We start from the raw sequence: 20,000 nt of genomic DNA, 5'->3' as shown, positions 1-20,000 counted from the left end.
GATTAAATAGAGATCATAGCGGTTTTCTATGAGTGTTCTCAGGGGGTTCTGGGGGTTCCTATCTCTAGAACACCTTCACTTTAGCGCCTTCCCCCCCTAATCTACCTGACCCTACCGCGACCTCAGAAGCTCCCGGGAGCGTCTCTATAACCTCATCAGAGCATGTCCTGACTGACATTTAGAGTCGGTTGACATATTGAGCTGACCCCCTGACCTATGCAGTCTACTTCCCTCTTACATAGACAGATGAGATGTCATGATGCTTGCTGTCACAGAGAAGGGGTCAAAAAATATATGATGTCATGTAGAGTTGTACCCCTGGCAGTAACCTTGTTCACAGGTAGAAACAGATAGCGAGATATATCGAGATATAGAGGATCTGTGGCCTAACCATGCCTCCATGTCCCTCTGCTCCCCACAGGCCAAAAACCCCACGATGCACTTCTCTCTCTGCCTGGCTTACCTGCTGCTGATCAACACTTTTCAAAGTTTTATTTGAAAAAGAAACTCAAAACTGACAAAACCGACGTATGTACTATGTTTTTGTGAGTGTGTACTGTATATTGCCAAGAGAAAGACTGGATTATGTGTAAGTGTAAGTATTTAGAAAACAACTCGTCTCCATTAAAACCAAGCTCATGATTTATGTATTATACACGTGTGTCCTGGGAAACATGTCAAGCCTCTCTCTCTCTCTCTCTCTCTCTCACACACACACACACACACACGTCTACATCCATAAACCATGTCTCACATCTCTAGAGCTGAATGGCCCAGATAACTGATAGGCTGGCTTGTCCTGAAACCTCCATGTCTGACCTAAGTGATGTAGAGGCCTGTAGAACTCTTTAACAGTTTGCCTGCCACAGTTAAACAATATTTAACAACATACCCTGATGCCACTGATCTGACCACTTCCCCATACCTGCCTGTAGCCACAATCAGCTCCATAGCATTACCTAGTGGTGGACATCTGCCACTGCAGCATGCCTCCACTGATCAGGATTGGAGAGGAACTGAGTCACACAACACACACACACACACAGACATCCCTGCTGTTGCTTCACGTCACAGTTTAATTGGATTGAGTCAAAAATACATTTTTATAGATATTTTCTATGTGTTTGCTACATGAATAAACACAGATCAAAACAAGAAAATTATTTACAGTAATCACAAAGGTTTACACGGAAGAAGACACCGACAGTTGAACACAAATTAGGTCCTGTGTGTGTGTGTGTATGTTATTGTGTGTGCCGTGTGTGTGTCAATGTGAGAGTGTGTCTGTGTGAGAGAGAAAGGTGTGAAGTAGGCAGTGTACAGTGGAGGCCCAGGCCAAAATAAACTGTACATAATGTTACTTAATAAACCATTTGTGTTTGAGTCACACGAAGAGACAATTATGTTTAGAGGCTCGGGGCCCCCACGCCCGAGGCTGCTATAGAGAAGGGTGGCCGTCCGCTCACCCCACGCCCTGGGCCACGCCCTAACATGCCCTCCATGGGACACACACAAACCTGCTGTGGGTCACTGAGCCTCTTTTACCTGGACAGAGGTCAGTGTGGTGCCGGGGGTGGTAGGGGTAGTCAGAGTATAGTAGTAGTGTTGTAGGGGTAATTAGAGCATAGTAGTAGGCTTGTTAGGGTCGGGGGTGCAGGGGTAATAGGGGGTAGTCGGAGTATAGTAGCAGTGTTGTAGGGGTAGTAGGGTAGGGGGTAGTCAGAGTATAGTATTAGGGTAGAGGGTAGTCAGAGAATAGTAGTAGGGTAGGGGGTCGTCAGAGTATAGTGGTAGTGGTGCAGGGGTAATAGGGGGTAGTCAGAGAATAGTAGTAGGGTAGGGGGTAGTCAGAATAGTAGTAGTGTAGTAGGGTAGAGGGTAGTCAGAGTATAGTAATAGTGGTGTAGGGGTAGTAGGGTAAGGGGTAGTCAGAGTATAGTAATAGTGGTGTAGGGGTAGTAGGGTAGGGGGTAGTCAGAGTATAGTAGTAGGGTAGGGGGTAGTCAGAGTATAGTGGTAGTGGTGCAGGGGTAATAGGGGGTAGTCAGAGTATAGTAGTAGGGTAGGGGGTAGTCAGAGTATAGTAGTAGGGTAGGGGGTAATCAGAGTATAGTAGTAGGGTAGGGGGTAGTCAGAGTATAGTAGTAGGGTAGGGGTAGTCAGAGTATAGTAGTAGTGTAGTAGGGGTTGTAGGTCTCTACTGAGGCAGGGCCTTGAGGATGGCGTTGACCTCCTCAGCCACGGCTGTCAGGGCAAATTCAAACTGGTCCTGGAGAAACAGAGGGAAAGGGCTGTAACACACGTACACACATACACACACACACATACATACGCACACGTATGTGGTTGAGGTGGTACCTTGGTGCGCACTAGACTGGGTCTCTGATCCCTGATATGTTCCAGTGTGGCAGCGATGTCAATCTCCTTCACTCCTGAGTACAACACACAAACACAAGATTCCTCACCAAACATGGTTCCTCACCTCTGACATCTTTACAGCAGGCTCTTCTGAGGCCAGATGCATTACACATACATCCACTTATACATTCCCTGTTGTTCTACAGTCTTAGAAAACACGGTGCTTCCTGGAATCATAAAGGCTTCTTTGGCCCTCTGAAAAACAATTAAGGAACCCCTTGTTGTTAAAGGTAGAACCATCTAACTTTTAGCAAACAAAGGTTCTAGTAAGAACAGTGTAATCAATGAAAGGTTCTATAAGAAACTAAAATGTTATAAAATGTTTTTTCAGAGGGTTCTCCCATGGGGACCCTTTTGGAACCCCTTTTTTTAGCTCAGCGTTCTGCACCCAGGCTGGAAAAGTAAGGTTCTAGCTCAGTGTTCTCCTTCCTGACTCACCCTTGGCCATGCGATTCAGGACCATGTCAATCAGGATGTAGGTTCCGGTCCTGCCAGTTCCATCGCTGCAGAACACAGAGAACACACAGAGAAGACCTCACCACATCGGGCGGTATGTGCACAACTGGACACATCAGGGGTACGTTCAAATTCGGCGAACATAGCAAACGCTCGCGAACGTTCGCAAACTATTTAAAACTTTTTTCAGTTAGCTTTGTGCTCACAAATGTAGTTTGTGGTGAACAAAAATGGACACTGGACTGAGGGAAATGTAATTGTATGATTGATTGAATGAATTAATTGAATACAGGAGGCCCTTTTACTTCTAACGTTAAATTAGGTATCCCAAAAATATCCAGAAAATCAGCGTTGATCACAGAAGGGCTCTCCGTTTAAGTTTAACCGTTCAAAGAAAATGTTTGCCACAAACGTTCGCCTCTGTTTGCTTAATTTGAATGCAGCCCAGCCGTAGTACATAGCTAGATAAGACTCACCTGACTCAAAACACTAATTGGAATAATTTCAGTTCCCAGGGCCAGGACTAATAAAGTCATAAAAAAGATTTAATATTTCAACCCAGATATGTAACGCTAATGTCGTTGGCTTGGTTAGTAACAGCATGTAGCAGTACAGTAGCTCCACTCAGCTGCTGGTCGCTTCTCTACCGTAACACAGGAGTGCAGGGAACCGCCGCATCACCACGGAGACCTGAGGAGAGGGAGGGGCTTACCTGCAGTGCACGATGATGGGGCAGGAGCGACCTCTGTAGCACTTATTTACCTTCCTGAGGAGCAGGAGAGGAGGAGAAGGAGGAGAGAGTGAGGGAGGAGGAAGAGGGAGTGAGGGAGACGAGGAGAGATGGCGAGAGTGAGGGAGGATGAGGGAGGAGACAGAGAAAGTAGAAACATGTATTACATTCTATACAGTACATGGACTGCTCTGTAAACATGGTGTGTATACTATATTTCTGGTCAGATGGAGAGTGACAGCCCCTGCGTGTACAGGCCAGGAAACCCCTCTGAGGAATGGAGAGAAGGAGGAGAGGAAGAGAGCGGAGGAATGGAGGAGAAGAGGCGGAGCTAGTCCGTCTAGCCATGTTCCCGCTGCAGTCACACCTGCCAATGATCATTTTTGTGACTATGCAACTGGACCCAGACCACTAGCTGCAAATCACAAAAATGACACTGGGAGATGTACGAACCCTTGGAACCCCGCGACCCCCTGGACCCCGACATAGAGAGAGAGAAGGAGGGAGGGAGGAAAGGGAGAATGAGAGGCAATCAAGGAGATGTACGAACCGACTGACCCCCCCCCCCCGCCCCCAACAACGAGGAAGAGAGGGAAGGAAGGAAGAGAGACAGTTAGAGACGGATTATGAGCGAAGGAGAGTGGGCCAGGCCGGGTTGGGGCGGGTCGGCGTGGCCGCAGTACCTGCGGAAGTCCAGTAGGGGGCGTGTGGAGGTGGGGATGCCGCTGGCGGGCCAGCTGAGCAGGTGGAACTGGGTCAGGGTCCTGGTCTCCTGGGTCTGCACGTTCTTCAGGTAGAAGCTACGCACCAGGAAGTCCTTACACCAGATGTGCTCCGACACCAGGTTCACCTTGAGAGGACAGGGGCAGGCGGTCAAAGAAGGGACAAGCAGGGTCAGGATCTGACTGAAACTGTTAACGTGCCTGCACACTGCCCCAACCAACGCCAGCCAACTCAACATTCTAAAGTTGGCAGTTGTTAGAATGTTGACATTTTTCAAATTCAGTTGCCAAATCTATCCAACCAAGGGCAACAGTCACCAACAAACATGGCACACCAATCCAACGTTGGTGTTGGTTGGTGTTGGTTGGGGCAGTGTGCAGACACCTTTACAGTACTAGTTCAATGATGGGTTAGGGCTAGGGACTAGGGGTTAGGGTACTAGGTACTAGGGGCTGGGGTAGGTACTGACCTCATAGATGTGGTAGAGGGAGGAGCCTTCGTCTGGCCAGTAGCGTTCGCACTGTTTCTCTCCGTCCTCCCCCAGAGCGGTCATCATCACTATCACCGTACAACCGTTCTCCCAGACCATCTACACACACACACACACACACACGCACACACACACACACACACACACACACACACACACACACACACACACACACATCATTATCACCACCATCATCATCACCCTCATTATGACATGGCAGTGCGATGTCGACCCCTGACCTGCCAGAAGTCGGGGATGGTGTGTGGCAGCGGCCCCTGGGTGGCGATGTAGGCGGGCAGGCGAGGGTCGTGGTCGATCTGGCGAGAGAGAGAGAGAGAGAGAGAGACAGAGAGAGACAGAGAGAGAGAGAGAGACTCCCGATGACAACGGCAACCAGGTGAGACACAAGTTGGAACAGCAGCTAGGGAGGGGTCAGTGTGACAGCCGTGTCTGTGATCTTACGATGATGCTGGCGTTGATGTAGTCCCCTTTAGCCGAGTCCTGGTCCACTTTCAGCCTCACCCGCGAGTGGTCGTCTGGAACACACACACACACACACGATCAACACAATCCAACACTCAATAACAATCAATACTGATATCACCACTGAACACCATAGCATGTACCGTATAACTAGGCCTGACTTTAAAATACACAGAGAGAAAGAGAGACGCAGAGGAGAGACAAGATCAGGGAACAGGGAGACAGAGGGGTGGAGAGAGATAAAGACGATGGTGTAAGAGAGAGAGGCAGAGCCATGTATGGTCAAAAGTGGTGACTTGGCGGAATGTGTGCCTGTCCTGGGGGATAGGAGAGAATGGAGAGGCTGGGCAGGCAGTAAAATAGATAAGGAATGTTGGGAGGGACTGATGATGTCACTTTGGGGTTTTGGCATGTCTGTTTGTGTCTCTGGATCACACCTTGTATTTTGTGTTTCCCTGTATTTCTTTGTTCTCTGGAGGCTAGACATTCCTGTGACCTTACAATTAAAATGACCTAAATGTGCATCGGCCTCTGGAATATTTATTCACAGACTGACCAGGACCCGTCAACCTAGAGCTAGACTCTTGAGGTCTTCACCGACGGCGAGGACTCACAAGGGACGAACTCGGGGTTGCGGTTCTTGTCCATGTTGTCGGCGCTCTGGGCGAGGGCGACGGAGCTGGGCTCCGCCTGGTACGAGCACAGAGCCTCCCACTCCTTCTGGAGGCGGTCCTTATTCCTCAGGTGGTCCTCCATGTACGCCTGTTACCATGGAGACAGACGGGTCACCATGAAGACATACCGTGTATCACCATAGAGACATATACCATGCGTTACCATAGAGACAAGCTCTACCGTCTTTGTTATCTGATCTGAGCTAGTGGGATCATCATACAGCAGATTTCCTGTTCTGTCATGTGACCGGGGTCACGCGACCAGACCGTACCAGTATCATGTGACCGGGGTCACACAACCAGACCGTACCAGTATCATGTGACCGGGGTCACGCGACCAGAACATACCAGTATCATGTGACCGGGGTCACGCGACCAGACCGTACCAGTATCATGTGACCGGGGTCATGCGCCCAGACCGTACCAGTATCATGTGACTGGGGTCACATGACCAGACTGTACCAGTATCATGTAACCGGGGTCACGCGATCAGACCATACCAGTATCATGTGACCGGTGGAGATGTCCATGTTGGACTGGGCGGGCTCCTCGCTCCAGGAGGGGGTGGAGCTGTGGGAGGAGGGGCTGTGCTGCGGCCCGTCGCTGAACTGGGATGACACACTGCTGACCCGGGACGTGTCCGTGCCCCGGCGGCCTCCGGCGCCCACGCCCGCCACCGACCCCCCAGACTCCCCGCGACTCACCGACGACTTGGCTGCCATGTGCTGCCGACACAACTCCTTAGGACACGCCCACACACACACACACACACACACACACACACACACACACACACATACGTACACAGAAGGCAGTAATAAGCTAGAGGATAGAGAGACAGTGGAGTGTATTGTTTGCTCATTACACTACTAGCAAATATAGCAGTAATGCTGCATTCCATTTGGCTCGTGAAGTTGTGATTCACGCGATACTACTCGCGGTTTTAACTGGAACGCCCCTCACGACTTGGTTTCTCGGCTCGTGAACTCGTACCACTCGCCCCTACCCCCAGTTAGCTCTAGAAGTTGTGAACAAGATGGCAGCTCTACTGGTTTGGCAAACAAAGCTAGCTAACGTCCATCTTTGTTCCGAGCTGTTGTTGTTGTCTACTGTACCGCGGTGACCTTGTGGGTGACGTCGTTCTCCGTCTCTCCCCCCTCCCCCCTCACCACTTCCCAGACAAAAGGAACGCAGCATTAAACTAGCAACAGTTACCGTCCCTTCCCTGTGGTCCTGACAAATCAAAAGCCCAGAGCAGTCCGGCGTGTCCGAGGCTGGCCCTGCCTACCTGGTAGTCGAAGTGCGTCTCGGCTCCGCCCTCGGGGCCCAGGCCCAGCTTCCCATTGGCCAGCTGGTGGCTGTGGTGTCTGAGACAAGCGATAGCCAGCGCCACCACCAGGACGCCGCCCACGCATGCCATGGCGACCAGCGTCAGCACCACCTCACTGGAGCCTTCGTGCACCCTCGTCGCCTGGGGCAACCCCCGCGTATCACTCCTCTGGTAGGGTAGAGGCGGAGAGAGAGGGGGGGGGGGGGGGGAGAGAATAGAAGAGGGGGAGAGAGAGAGAGGGGGAGAGGGAAGGTGGAAAGAAGAAGCAAAACTAATTAAAAGTTTGTACCACACAACAAAGACGTGAGTGTGTTTAGAGAAGCGCCTAGAGCTCTTCTCCCTCCATTCTTCTCTCCTTTTCATCTCTCCCCCTCCTCCCTCCCTCGCCTCCCTGTGTGTTTGTGTAAACAAGGAAGTTGTCAACACCATCAGCAGCTCTCTAATTACTGTGGTGATGCTGGAACATGACCATTTCCCCCCCGGGGATCAATAAAGCCTCTCCTGTGGCGTCCTCCCAGGCCCCGCCCACAAGCAGGCTGCCACAGTCTCCTCGGGAGATCCGTATTTTGAACGTTTTTGCTTTTTTTTATTTGCCAACTCGCCCAGCTGACACGCCTCACCCGTTGCACCTGCAACAGTTTGTTATATCGGGTGGTGAAAGTTAATGATGCTCTATTAGAACATCTAGTAGTTCCCAAATGTTTCGTCATTTAAGTTTTATATATGGCCCACAATCATTTTCTGGGGGCACATTTGGGCATGGACCAAACCAGAGAGTGTGTATTGGCCAGGTTTTACTGGCCTGGGGTTAAACAGGCAGTTACAGAGCATTGGCGCCGCTGTGGAACCTTCCAGCTAAACACCCCCCAGGTCCATTATCGCAACCCTCTGATCCCTCTCCCCATTATTGAGGTACCGTTCAAGAGGACCGCCATGGACATTGTGGGACCCCTCCCCAAGACCAGCCGGGGGCACAGGTACAGTATATCCATAGGTATATCCTGGTGATTCTAGACTACGCCACTCGATATCCAGAAGCTCTCCCTCTCCGAGCTGCCACTGCCAAAGCCGTGGCTAAGGATCTGATCCTCCTCTTTAGCCCAGTCGGTACCGCAAAGGAGGTGCTAACCGATCAGGGCTCGTGTTTCATGTCCTCAGTCCTTAGGGAAGTGCTGCAACTCCTGCGAGTGAAACAACTGAGAATCTCATTCTACCACCCACAGACCTGGTGGAGCGAGTCAACAAAACGCTGAAGCAGATGTTGAAGAAGGTCACGGAAGAGGAGGTGAGAAACTGGGACCTATTGTTGTTTGCCATCCAGGAGGTACCCCAAGCCTCGACCGGATTCTCTCCATTTGAACTCCTTTTCAGCGGGACGCCCCAGAGGAATACTCGACATCGCAAAAGAAGCCTGGGAGACCCAGCCCTCCCCCCACGGCTCAGTGATAGAACAATGTCGACACGATGCAGCATCAGCAGACAGGTGTGGCCCGTGCTACGAGAACACCTCGAGAGAGAGCCCAGCAGAGCCAGGCCAGAACCTACAATCAAGGGGCACAGCTCAGAGAATTCCACATCGGGGACAAAGTGGTGGTCCTCGTCCCCACAGCCAAATGTAAGTTCCTAGCTCGCTGGAGCGGTCCGTATGAGGTAGTGGAACGGGTTAGTGAAGTGAGACAACCCGGTAGGAGAAAGCCTGCGCAGATTTATCGCGTTGATCTGTTAAAGACCTACCAGGCACCAGAGGAACCGGCCCGAGAGGTGGTGAGCACCTTCCTGACCAGCCCCCTCACCCTGACCAGCCCCCTCACCCCAGATGTGCCCCGGGGAGAGCAGCTGGCACCCGACCAGGTCCAGGACCTCCCGGAGCTCGTGATGCATCACAGAGACGTCTTCTCGGACTTACCAGGCCGCACTACTGCTGCCATTGGCGATTTTATAGGGGGGGCTGATTGGACAGCCCAACTCTGCTCAGATTCTTAAAAAAAAAAAAAAAAAAACTTTATTTTTTTTTGGTACTAATTAACACAATTATTAAATACATAATTGTGGTTTGTACCAGTTTGTGTTAGATCATCATTAATTTTAAAAGTGTATTTATTACTTAAACTAGGCTACCTTTAAAAATATATATATATTCATAATCCATTAATGGCACAACTCGTCCGTCGAAATAAATTAGATCTGACTGTACTGCTCAGTGCTCAACAAGCTACAACTAGCCAACCTGCTCATAATGGCAAAAAGAGCTATAAAAACAATTTACCACTTCTTCATAAAATAAAATAAAATCTGGCAATGCTAATGAAGAAGCTACCACTCGAAATGACAGCGCAGCAGGTGCAATCGAATGCAGAAGTGCTCCAGAGGCTATCGGAGCTAGCACTAGCACTAGCAACATCACCATCGGCGAGGAAGCTAGCACCAGCAGGCAGTTGCAGTTTGATGTTGTGATGTTGGGTATGGCCTAGTGCTCGGTCATAAAGTCATATTGACATGCTCGTGGTGTCTAGATGAAGTTTGATGCGTTGTACATATTGAATTGTCATACGGATTTCTTATTAGCATACTGTTCACAACTGGTATTCTTTGTAAATAGATGGGACGAGACGGCAGAACTGTTTTGTTTTTTATCTCACGTCAAAATGTTGCCCCCCTACTCTCAGAGGGTTAAATCGCCTATGACTGCTGCCCATCACGAGATCCACACTCATCCAGGACAGTATGTGCGACTCTGGCCCTACCGCATCCCCGAGGCCCGGACCCAGGTGGTACGACAAGAAGTCCAGAAAATTCTACACCTAGGAGTCATTGAAGAATCCCATAGCCCCTGGCCTAGCCCTATTGTCCTGGTCCCAAAGTCAGACGGGAGTTGGCAATTCTGCAACGACTTCAGAAAGCTAAACGAGATATCGCCTACCCCATGCCACGCGTTGACAAGCTTTTCAAGTACTATCTCCTGGGTCGGCCTTTCCGCCTAGTAACTGACCATGCTCCCTTGAAATGGCTGAGCTCAGCCCGAGATACCAATGCTAGAATAACCCGGTGGTTTCCCAGTCTCCAGGACTATGGCTTCCAGGTGGAGCACCGACCAAGGACGGCCCCTGCCATCGCAGATGCCCTCTCCCGGCGAAACTCCTTCCTCTGGTCTGGGGGGTGGGGGGGGTGGCATCCCCCTGAGTCCCGCCCGGAAGGAGGCTGCCACAAGGACCCCACCATGCGTAAAACCCCTTTTCAGCACTATGGTTGGCGCCCAACAGGTAGAGTGGGCCGGGGACCGGCGGCAACACAGGAAAGCCCCAGTCAGCACCACCAGCGCAGCCAGGTGATCGAGGGGACATACAGGTGATCGAGGGGACATACAGGCCGTTCTTGGTTGCCCGGGCATTTTCGCTTTTTTAAATGTATTTATTGAATAAATACGCCAAGGCGCTAAAGAGCTACCTGCCTCGTCTAAATTACTGTGCTCCACCTGAAGGTCCCTCTCAGGGTTTTACATTACACACACACACACAACCCCCCGCACACATACACAAACCCACATACAACCACCCCCCCCCCCCCCCCCCCCCCCCACACACACACACACACAACCCCACACACACATAAATACTAACACTGTCATGTAAACAAAGAGAAAGACCAATCTTGTAGGACAAGGCTAATTACACGGTAGGAAACCAGAGAGAAGGGGAGAGCAGGAGTGAGAGAGTGAGCGAGAGAGAGCGAGAGAGGGAGAGAGAGAGAGGAAAAGAGAAAGGAACAAGAGGCAGAGGGTTGAAGAGAGTGTGCCTTGTGAGGTTGCCATGGTGTCTGGAAGCCTCAGTGGGGGGGACAGCAGGGAGCCATAGCAACAGGAGAATGCTCAGTGTAATGTGCAGTTGCCATGGCGAGAGAGCCAGCAGGGCATTAATGCTACTAGAAATGTATATGTGTGTGTGCATATATACAGTATATATATATATATATATATAATATATATATATATATAATATATATATATATATATATATATATAAGTATACTGTATTCTTACCTCTCCCACTCCGGTCTGGATAATCTTAAGGCTTGTCTGTGACTCGAGGAAGCTCTTCTCAGACACTGCAGAAACACAAATAAACCCTCAAAAATGTAAACAAGGCATCATTTCCTGTGGAGGCCTCCTCTGTGGGAGGGAGGAGTCAGGTGAGTGGGGGGGGGGGCTCACAGGCGGCGGGGGGGGGGGGGGGGGGGGGGGGGGGGCTCTGACAGTGTGACCTTAGAGACGCAACAGCAGGGCAGCACAACACTGACAGCGCCTTCGCCTCTAATGAACAATTAGTCTGTGTGCGTGCATGTGTGTGTGTGTGTGTGCGTGTGTGTGACTGTGTGTGTACGTGTGTGTATTTATGTGTGTGTGCGTGTGTTTGTGTGTGTGTCAAGGTTATTATAGTTAACGAAAACTAACTAAAAAACGAAAACTAGGTGTGAAAAAATATTTTAGTCAACTGAAATAAAAATAAAAACTAGGCTTTACAAAAAAACGATAACTAACTAAAACTGTATTGTGTGTTTACAAAACTAACTAAAATAAACTAAAATTGTAGAGAAAATGTCCTTAGTTTTAGTCTTTTTCATTCCATACATAAGCCTAGTATTTTGGGTGGATATGAAATCTATCCTTCATTATTTCTTTAGCTGAGCCCCTGTGCAGAGGTAATCTGACGTTCGCCAGATGGTTTGTTTTGCACAGAGTGAAACAACATGAGCTCACGAGATCAGGATGGTCTCACGAGGCTAGCGCAGAAAAAAAAAACTAAAACTAATACTGAAACTAATAAAAACTAAACTAAAACTAAGCATTATCAAAAACTAAAAACTTAACTTAACTAGCAAATCTGCTTTAAAAACTAATTGAAACTAAGCTGAAATTGAACACAAAGTTAAAACGATATAAAAATAAAAACTAATGAAAAAAGCAAAAATGAAGTCAACGACGCAAATTCAGCCGAGGCACGTACGTCACGGCCGGGGGGTCAGCAGAGGTTAATCAGTCACGCATGACGCAGCACCAGCTGACTGTAGCTGTCATAGCATTGGTCAGCTCACTAGAGCGCATGTATTTAAGCTGTCAAAACATGTCATTGTTCGCGCTTGCCTTTACTGCTGTTGTGCATTGCATGCTCGCCCCACCTCCTCCCCTGCTCCTCCTGCGTATGTCGATGTCATCTGTTGTCATCGTTGCTCTCTGTCCGGGGTAGTTTGCAGGTATTCCACCAGCGTCGGCCGGTGGATGCCAGAGTAGCCGCAAGCTTGTCTCTGTGGCTTTCCGTGGCGGCGCCATGGAAGCAGAGACACGAGGCTGTATCTCCCGCGGAACCCACGAGCGTCGGCCCGTGGGGACCAGGGACTATAATGTACAGCAGTCCTCCTGTGGCACTCTTTGACGGTCTTAGTGGGCTGAGTTACCTCCGAGCGTCTTCCTGATCGCGGCCCACTCTGATCGTCATTGAGGCAGGATGCCGTTCCCCCTTCCTGGCTCTCTGGGCCAAGGGCTTGGCCCAGAGGGGGGGAACACCTAGATTGCCTCCCCCTGCTAACGCGCTTTCCACGCCGGTGGAAGGCAGGGGGCCCCCCGGACAGAGCACACCGCCAAAAATTCATATGCATGTATTATGCCGCTTGTATAATAAATGTTCAAATTTGACAAAAGTGATCTCGTCTGAACTATTATAACCCTGGTGTGTGTGTATTTATGTGTGCGTGCATGTGTTTGTGTGTGTGTGTGTATGTGTGTGTGTCTCACCAGCTTTCTCTGCGACATCTGCTGCACTCAGGTTCTGGGCGTTCTGACGGATACGGAAGGTCAGGGCAGGACCCACAACACTGGAACACAGGAGGAGATAGAGATTACACACACACACGCGCATGCACACGCACACACACACACACACACACACACACACAGTGTGTGGCTCAGGAGGTAGAGCGGGTTGTCCAGCGATCACAGGGTCGGCGGTTCAAATCCCGGCTCCTCCTGTCTACATGTCGAAGTGTCCTTGGGCAAGACACTGAACCTCAAATTGCTCCCAATGAGCAGGCTAGCACCTTGCATGGCAGCTGCCACCATTGGTGCGTGAAGGTGTGTGTGAATGGGTGAATGAGAGGCCATTGTAAAGCGCTTTGGAGCGCTATGTAAGTGCAGTCCATTGACCATTCACACACACACTGAGAGCAGCAGTGTTACCTGATGTTGATAAAGCTGCTGGTTGTCAGGTGGATCCTTTCAGCCAGCAGCTCCACGAGTTTGACCCCATCATACAAACTCAGAGGACTGCAAAAACAACAACAACAACAACAACTTGTCAGAAAGCAGTCTGTAATCAATCAGCAAAAACAGTCATCATCCTTCCTGCAAGCGCAGGAGCATGCTAGACGTGGAACAGCTCAGAGGTCTCTGCACATTGGCTCAGTTTGCACTAAAACGTGGTTGTGGCTAGATGGGGTACAGTTACAGCCTGTGTAGAAGGCTAGTTCCCTTAACTGCAGAGACCGGTGAAACCCTAACCCCAACCCTAAACATAGCCCTAACCCTGACCTTAACTTAACCCTAACCTTAACCCAACCCTATACCTAAGCTTCACCTTAAAGGAGAATTCCACCCTAGAACAACATTAGGCTCAACAACTAGACACCCACAAAACAATAAAGAAAAATGTGATTTCCTTGACTATACAGTAGCTGCTCCATGTAAACAAATCATGTTCACGAAGTCTGCATTTCCAGGGATTTGTTGACGCGTTTCGAGCAAAATTATGAGGACTTCGACAAAAAAAACATCTAGGAGGACGGGGTTTCGAGGCAGGTGCACCATGCTAACCCTCTAGCTCTAGCCTCCCCAATAAAGTTAGTTCAGCAAAACAAAAAATATGCGATCGCACACACTCACACAAAAGATGACAGCCGATGCACAGATGCTTCATTTACCTGACTTCTTTGGACTTTGCGGTGTTCCGGCAATCGATGGAAACTCACTCCCGCCAGTGCAGGTAAATCCTTGATTCCACAAATTGCACAGTATTTCGGCATTGTCAGTGTTTTTCTTCAATAGCAAATATAGCTAGATACAGGGTCTGACAAATGTTCTGAGTTACAAATGTTCGCTCGAGAGATAATGATGGATACCGCTGTTGTTCTGCCGAATTCTAACTCCGTTCACCTTCTCCCGATAGCTCAGTTTCGCGCAATGCTTGCTGGTCAGTTGAGTCTTTCAAAATAACAGTGTCTGTATCCACCACATTCAGTTTATTGAACTTATTACTAAAATAATGAAAAGTTCTGGTTTGGTTTAAGTTCATTGTAAACAATACACATATTACATGTGTTTAGAGGCTACAAAATCAGACTTGAATCCTCCTTTAACCGTTAACCTAACCGTAACCCTACACTTAACCCTGAAATTAACCCTAAATGGCCTCTGTGCTTATGGGAACTAGCCTTTAACACCCTTCTACACCAGCCGTAGCTGTACCCCCCCTGATCACGACCCTGAAATGTATCCAGTGTTTTGGTCAATTCCTAATTTTGCGGACTAGCGTGTCATCTGTCATCTGATCTGCTAAGTTCCTCCCAGCGTGGATTCATGAGTCAGTCTCTAAACACGTCTCTCAAATAGAGACCGATGACTTTCATTCAGATATTGTTGCTTAAAGTGGGTGGAAACAATTTGAGAGTTAAAAAAAACCTGCATTGCAGAAGCAATCCAAAGTCTTTAGGGCGTATCTTTGTTCAGGTTTGAACCAATCCAAAGTTGTTAGGGAGTATCTTTGTTCAGGTTTGAACCAATCCAAAGTCGTTAGGGCGTATCTTTGTTCAGGTTTGAACCAATACTAAGTCTTTAGGGCATAGCTTTGTTCAGGTTTGAACCAATCCAAAGCAGCAGACGTAGTCTTGTTACCAGCTGTTCTCGCCGGCGTTCTAGCGACTACTCCCAACGTAGAAATCCCCAGACGTTCTGATAGTCTGGTATTGCGAGCCTACTCCCACAGCTGCCCACCACAGAGACAGACAGAGAGAGAGAGAGAGAGAGAGAGAAAGGGAGAAAGAGAGAGAGAGAGAGAGAGAGAGAGCGGGTTTCTGACCTCTGGTTGGTGACGATGTAGCCGTACTCCTCTCTGGGCACACCAGCGCCCCCTGGTGGCAGTGCAGTGCCAGCTCCTCCAGAGGGCCTGTCCTCCAGAGGCCCCAGGGAGACCCCCGGGGGGGCGGGGACCAGGGTGGGGGAGCTGGGGGAGGAGAGGGAGGTTGCGAGGGCGGCTGCTGGGGCGTGGTCTGGCTGGCTGGGCATTTTGTTGCTGGTTTTAGCCACCTGGATCTGAGTATGAGGAAGAGACAGGATAACTGTTATAGTGACATAGTACGTATTAGTATGTGTGTGTTATTGTGTGTGTGTGTGTGTGTGCTGAGTCCTCCTCCTACCTCCTTCAGGGTGACCAGGTCTTTCTCCAGAGGACCTGAGGAGAAAAGAGAGAATTCTCATAGTGGACGAGGGACAGCAATCTCTCAGGATTGGTGTGATGTGTCAGCTCTGTTTCCAGGCTAACCCTTGACCCCATGACCCCTGACCCTGCCTACCTGCGTTGTCCGGGCTCTCCGCCTGCATCATCAGCAGAACCAGGGCCAGTCTGTAGAGCTGCTGGGGACTCAGCTCTCTGGGGTCCACGCCGGACCTCTCCAGGACCTCCCACATCCTCTGCAGCAGGCCGTCTGCACACACACACACGCACATGCATGCGCACACACACGCATACACACACACAAAATGACCACGTCAGCAGTCAGAGGAGTACATCCCCCTCATCCTTAACCAAAGCGCAACGGATCATCTCCAGGCCCGGGGGGGGGGGGGGGTTCTCACCCATGGGGGTATTTTTGATTTGAGCTTTGCTGGGGGCATTAAATATGAGCATGCATTTTTTTTTGCACTTGCCTAAAATTAAAAAAAGCATAGATTTGAGCCACAGTCAGATCTGATTATCCTGCTGGCTGGTTCTTTAACCATGATACCTTGATAACAACTGATAGGGTTAAAAAAAAAAAAAAACGTACCTTAACATTACATGTCTGGTTTGTTTACTAACGTTATGCAATTCAGTAGGCAAGTGAGCCTCCTCATGGCTCAAATCTTGCCACGTTTGCAATGGTAGGCAAGCCGTTAATATGGGATTGTCCCATATTGAAAAATAAAATGCACTTTCAATACTGAATCAATACAAAACGCGAAGATTTTCCCATAGGCCTATTTATGTGCACAGAACTGTGGTGTTGACGGAGGCTCTGAGCTTTGTAGCCCCGCAACCAAATTTAACCATATACTACAGCCAGCCTCTCACAAGTTAGTAAGAAACGACAAACCAATCCTATTAGAGATATTGGGCTAGGGAGGCAGGACTAGTAATGAAGGAGATCTGTTAAGCATTTGTGTACCAAATTATTGCTGGGGACAATTCAGTAGTCTCTGAATATTGATGGGGACTGGATGTCCCCAGCGTCCCCCCTAAATTCTACGCCCATGTACCCACCGTCCAGCCCAGCCAGGGAGCTGTAGTCCTGGGGAACCTTCTTCCTGTGCTGCCTGGCGGAGGCGGCCCGGGCCTCGGCTTGGGCTTGAGCCTCGGCCTGGGCCACGTAGTCCTCCAGGTAGGCTCCCGGCAGGCCCAGCTCCAGGTCCGGGTAGTAGGGCACGGCCGCTCCCTGCTGGTGGAAGGAGGAGGCCTGGGCGGGGCCGGGGGCGGGGTCAGCGGAGGAGGCCAGGTAGAGAGAGATGACGTCCTGCAGGATCTGGCGGTCCCTCTCCCTCTCCCTCTGACTGGCCTGTGACCTCGAGGTGGAGGGGCGGGGATAACCTCCTCCTCCTCCAATAGGATGGAGCGATCTCTCCATGTCATCCTCATATCTGTGCTGTAGTGAGAGGACAGGCCGAGTCAGGGGCATCATACATGTCAATCAATCAATAAATCATTCAATCAATCAATAAAGCAATTAATCAATCAACCAATCAATCAATCAACCAATTAACCAATCAATCAGTCAACCAATTAATCCACCAATCAATCAATAAATCCATCAATTGATCAATTAACCAATCAATCACACACTCAATCAATCAATTGATCAATCAATTAATCAATCAATCAAGATGTTTATTTAAAGCAAATTTCAAACAATCAACCATTGTGTGATAACACTCTCACTGTAACATCACGATATGATCATGTTTATCTCCATGGGTAGGAGGTGGTAGTGTATGTACCTGGTGGTAGGTGTATGGGTCCATGGTAGTGTATGTACCGTATGTACCTGGTGGTAGGTGTATGGGTCCATGGTAGTGTATGTACCGTATGTACCTGGTGGTAGGTGTATGGGTCCATGGTATGTACCGTATGTACCTGGTGGTAGGTGTATGGGTCCATGGTAGTGTATGTACCGTATGTACCTGGTGGTAGGTGTATGAGTCCATGGTAGTGTATGTACCGTATGTACCTGGTGGTAGGTGTATGGGTCCATGGTAGTGTATGTACTGTATGTACTTGGTGGTAGGTGTATGAGTACATGGTAGTGTATGTACCGTATGTACCTGGTGGTAGGTGTATGGGTCCATGGTAGTGTATGTACCGTATGTACCTGGTGGTAGGTGTATGGGTCCATGGTAGTGTATGTACCGTATGTACCTGGTGGTAGGTGTATGAGTCCATGGTAGTGTATGTACCATATGTACCTGGTGGTAGGTGTATGGGTCCATGGTAGTGTATGTACCATATGTACCTGGTGGTAGGTGTATGGGTCCATGGTAGTGTATGTACCATATGTACCTGGTAGTAGGTGTATGGGTCCATGGTATGTACCGTATGTACCTGGTGGTAGGTGTATGGGTCCATGGTAGTGTATGTACCATATGTACCTGGTAGTAGGTGTATGGGTCCATGGTATGTACCGTATGTACCTGGTGGTAGGTGTATGGGTCCATGGTAGTGTATGTACCGTATGTACCTGGTGGTAGGTGTATGAGTCCATGGTATTGTATGTACCGTATGTACCTGGTGGTAGGTGTATGAGTCCATGGTAGTGTATGTACCGTATGTACCTGGTGGTAGGTGTATGGGTCCATGGGGGAGGCCGGCATACGGTGCGGCGACTGGGGGGGGTCTACTATCATGTAGTCCAGGTAGTCGTCTGCCGGACCACCCCCCGACTTGGAGCTGTGGTGGTACCCCCCCTTAGAGGAGCTCTGTCTGGACCTAGCCAGGGCAAAACGCGGGGCAGAGGTACTGTCAGGTTCTCCTGAAAACTCAGGCAAGGCTTCAAAGAACCAATCATGTCGTCGTGAAGGAGCACAAAGATCTCATTGCTGGATGGGGTGAAGATCATCGGGTTTTGAAGCTAAAGTCAAAAGTATTAAACTTTCTTACTGTGAGGGGGAGGAGGAGGATGAGGAAGAGGAGGCCTTGGTGGACCGTGGGGTGTGGGGGACGCGACTCAGCTCTTTGGCTACGATGTACTGGGTGATGTCATCCTGCCACGAGAGACCTACACACACACACACACACAGACACAAACACACTTTTTAACCCTAAAGTATTCATAGCTAGCATGTTCTTATGCTTGTGCTAGGTCGATCTACGGTGTCATCGTATGGTGTTAATGTTAGCCTGTTAGCGTGCTAGTTCACCGCATAGCATCATCATATAGTGTTAATATGTTAGCCTGTTAGCGTGCTAGCTCGCCATGTAGCATCAAGGTATGGTGTTAATATATTGGCCTGTTAGCGTGCTAGCTCTCCATGTAGCATCAAGGTATGGTGTTAATATATTAGCCTGTTAGCGTGCTTGCTCACCCTGTAGCATCAGCTGCTTTAGGACCTCCTGCATCCTCTTCAGGACAGGAACAGACACCTGGTACTGCACCTGGTCCTGCTTAGAGCTGTGGCACTGCCCGAACAGCCCATCTGCACACACACACACACACACACACACACACACACACACACGCACACACACACACGCACACACACCGGAGCCATGTCAACAAACTAGCCTAAAGCCTGAAACAAGCCTAGAACTCACACATACGGTGGAGTACATATGGGCAAAGACAGCCTCAAACACACACACACACACACACACACACACTCTACACATATTGTATTTTGAATCTATCCACATCCATATGATTGAACACCGTCAATCATGTTCAGCCCGTTCATAATCATCGTTTCACACAAATGCACGCAGTCATCCCCTTGGGCTCCCAACCCACGCTGGCTGAGCTGGTCTAACTGGATCATTAAGATCTGGAGGAGAGAGGATATAAAAAGACACGCTGCATCAATCTGTGGGAGGAGAGAAGCCATGAACACAGCTCAGCCAGGCCAGAGTCTCCTCTCCTCTCCTCTCCTCTCCTCTCCTCTCCTCTCCTCTCCTCTCCTCTCCTCTCCTCTCCTCTCCTCTCCTCTCCTCTCCTCTCCTCTCCTCTCCTCTCCTCTCCTCCTCTCCATTCCTCTCCTCTCCTGTCTGGTCCTCTCCTCTCCTCCTCTCCATTCCTCTCCTCTCCGTTCCTCTCCTCTCCTGTCTGGTCCTCTCCTCTCCTCTCCTCCTCTCCGTTCCTCTCCTCTCCTGTCTGGTCCTCTCCTCTCCTCCTCTCCGTTCCTCTCCTCTCCTC

General features: G+C 49.6%; 1 protein-coding gene across 1 annotated transcript in view; it reads right to left on the bottom strand.

The window, feature by feature from the left end:
- Positions 1–2,197: 2,197 nt before the first annotated feature.
- Positions 2,198–20,000, bottom strand: part of ptprna (protein tyrosine phosphatase receptor type Na) — a gene marked incomplete at both ends in the record, with an annotated part of 22,362 nt that continues 4,559 nt past the window's right edge. Inside the window, 21 exons of the mRNA XM_084442878.1 lie at positions 2,198–2,269; positions 2,359–2,432; positions 2,857–2,921; positions 3,587–3,640; positions 4,288–4,454; positions 4,797–4,916; positions 5,057–5,134; positions 5,280–5,353; positions 5,915–6,062; positions 6,475–6,714; positions 7,263–7,472; positions 11,341–11,405; positions 13,090–13,169; positions 13,531–13,617; positions 15,425–15,657; positions 15,762–15,796; positions 15,918–16,049; positions 16,865–17,243; positions 18,427–18,580; positions 18,752–18,869; positions 19,177–19,287. Coding sequence (XP_084299004.1) covers positions 2,198–2,269; positions 2,359–2,432; positions 2,857–2,921; positions 3,587–3,640; positions 4,288–4,454; positions 4,797–4,916; positions 5,057–5,134; positions 5,280–5,353; positions 5,915–6,062; positions 6,475–6,714; positions 7,263–7,472; positions 11,341–11,405; positions 13,090–13,169; positions 13,531–13,617; positions 15,425–15,657; positions 15,762–15,796; positions 15,918–16,049; positions 16,865–17,243; positions 18,427–18,580; positions 18,752–18,869; positions 19,177–19,287 — 2,696 coding nt within the window. The remainder of the gene's footprint in view (positions 2,270–2,358; positions 2,433–2,856; positions 2,922–3,586; positions 3,641–4,287; positions 4,455–4,796; positions 4,917–5,056; positions 5,135–5,279; positions 5,354–5,914; positions 6,063–6,474; positions 6,715–7,262; positions 7,473–11,340; positions 11,406–13,089; positions 13,170–13,530; positions 13,618–15,424; positions 15,658–15,761; positions 15,797–15,917; positions 16,050–16,864; positions 17,244–18,426; positions 18,581–18,751; positions 18,870–19,176; positions 19,288–20,000) is intronic.

Source organism: Borostomias antarcticus (assembly GCF_949987555.1).
Source record: "Borostomias antarcticus genome assembly, chromosome: 9".
Classification (NCBI taxonomy): Eukaryota; Metazoa; Chordata; class Actinopteri; order Stomiiformes; family Stomiidae; genus Borostomias; species Borostomias antarcticus.
The sequence above is the reverse complement of the archived record's forward strand: the minus strand, read 5'-3'. Positions and strand labels throughout refer to the sequence as shown.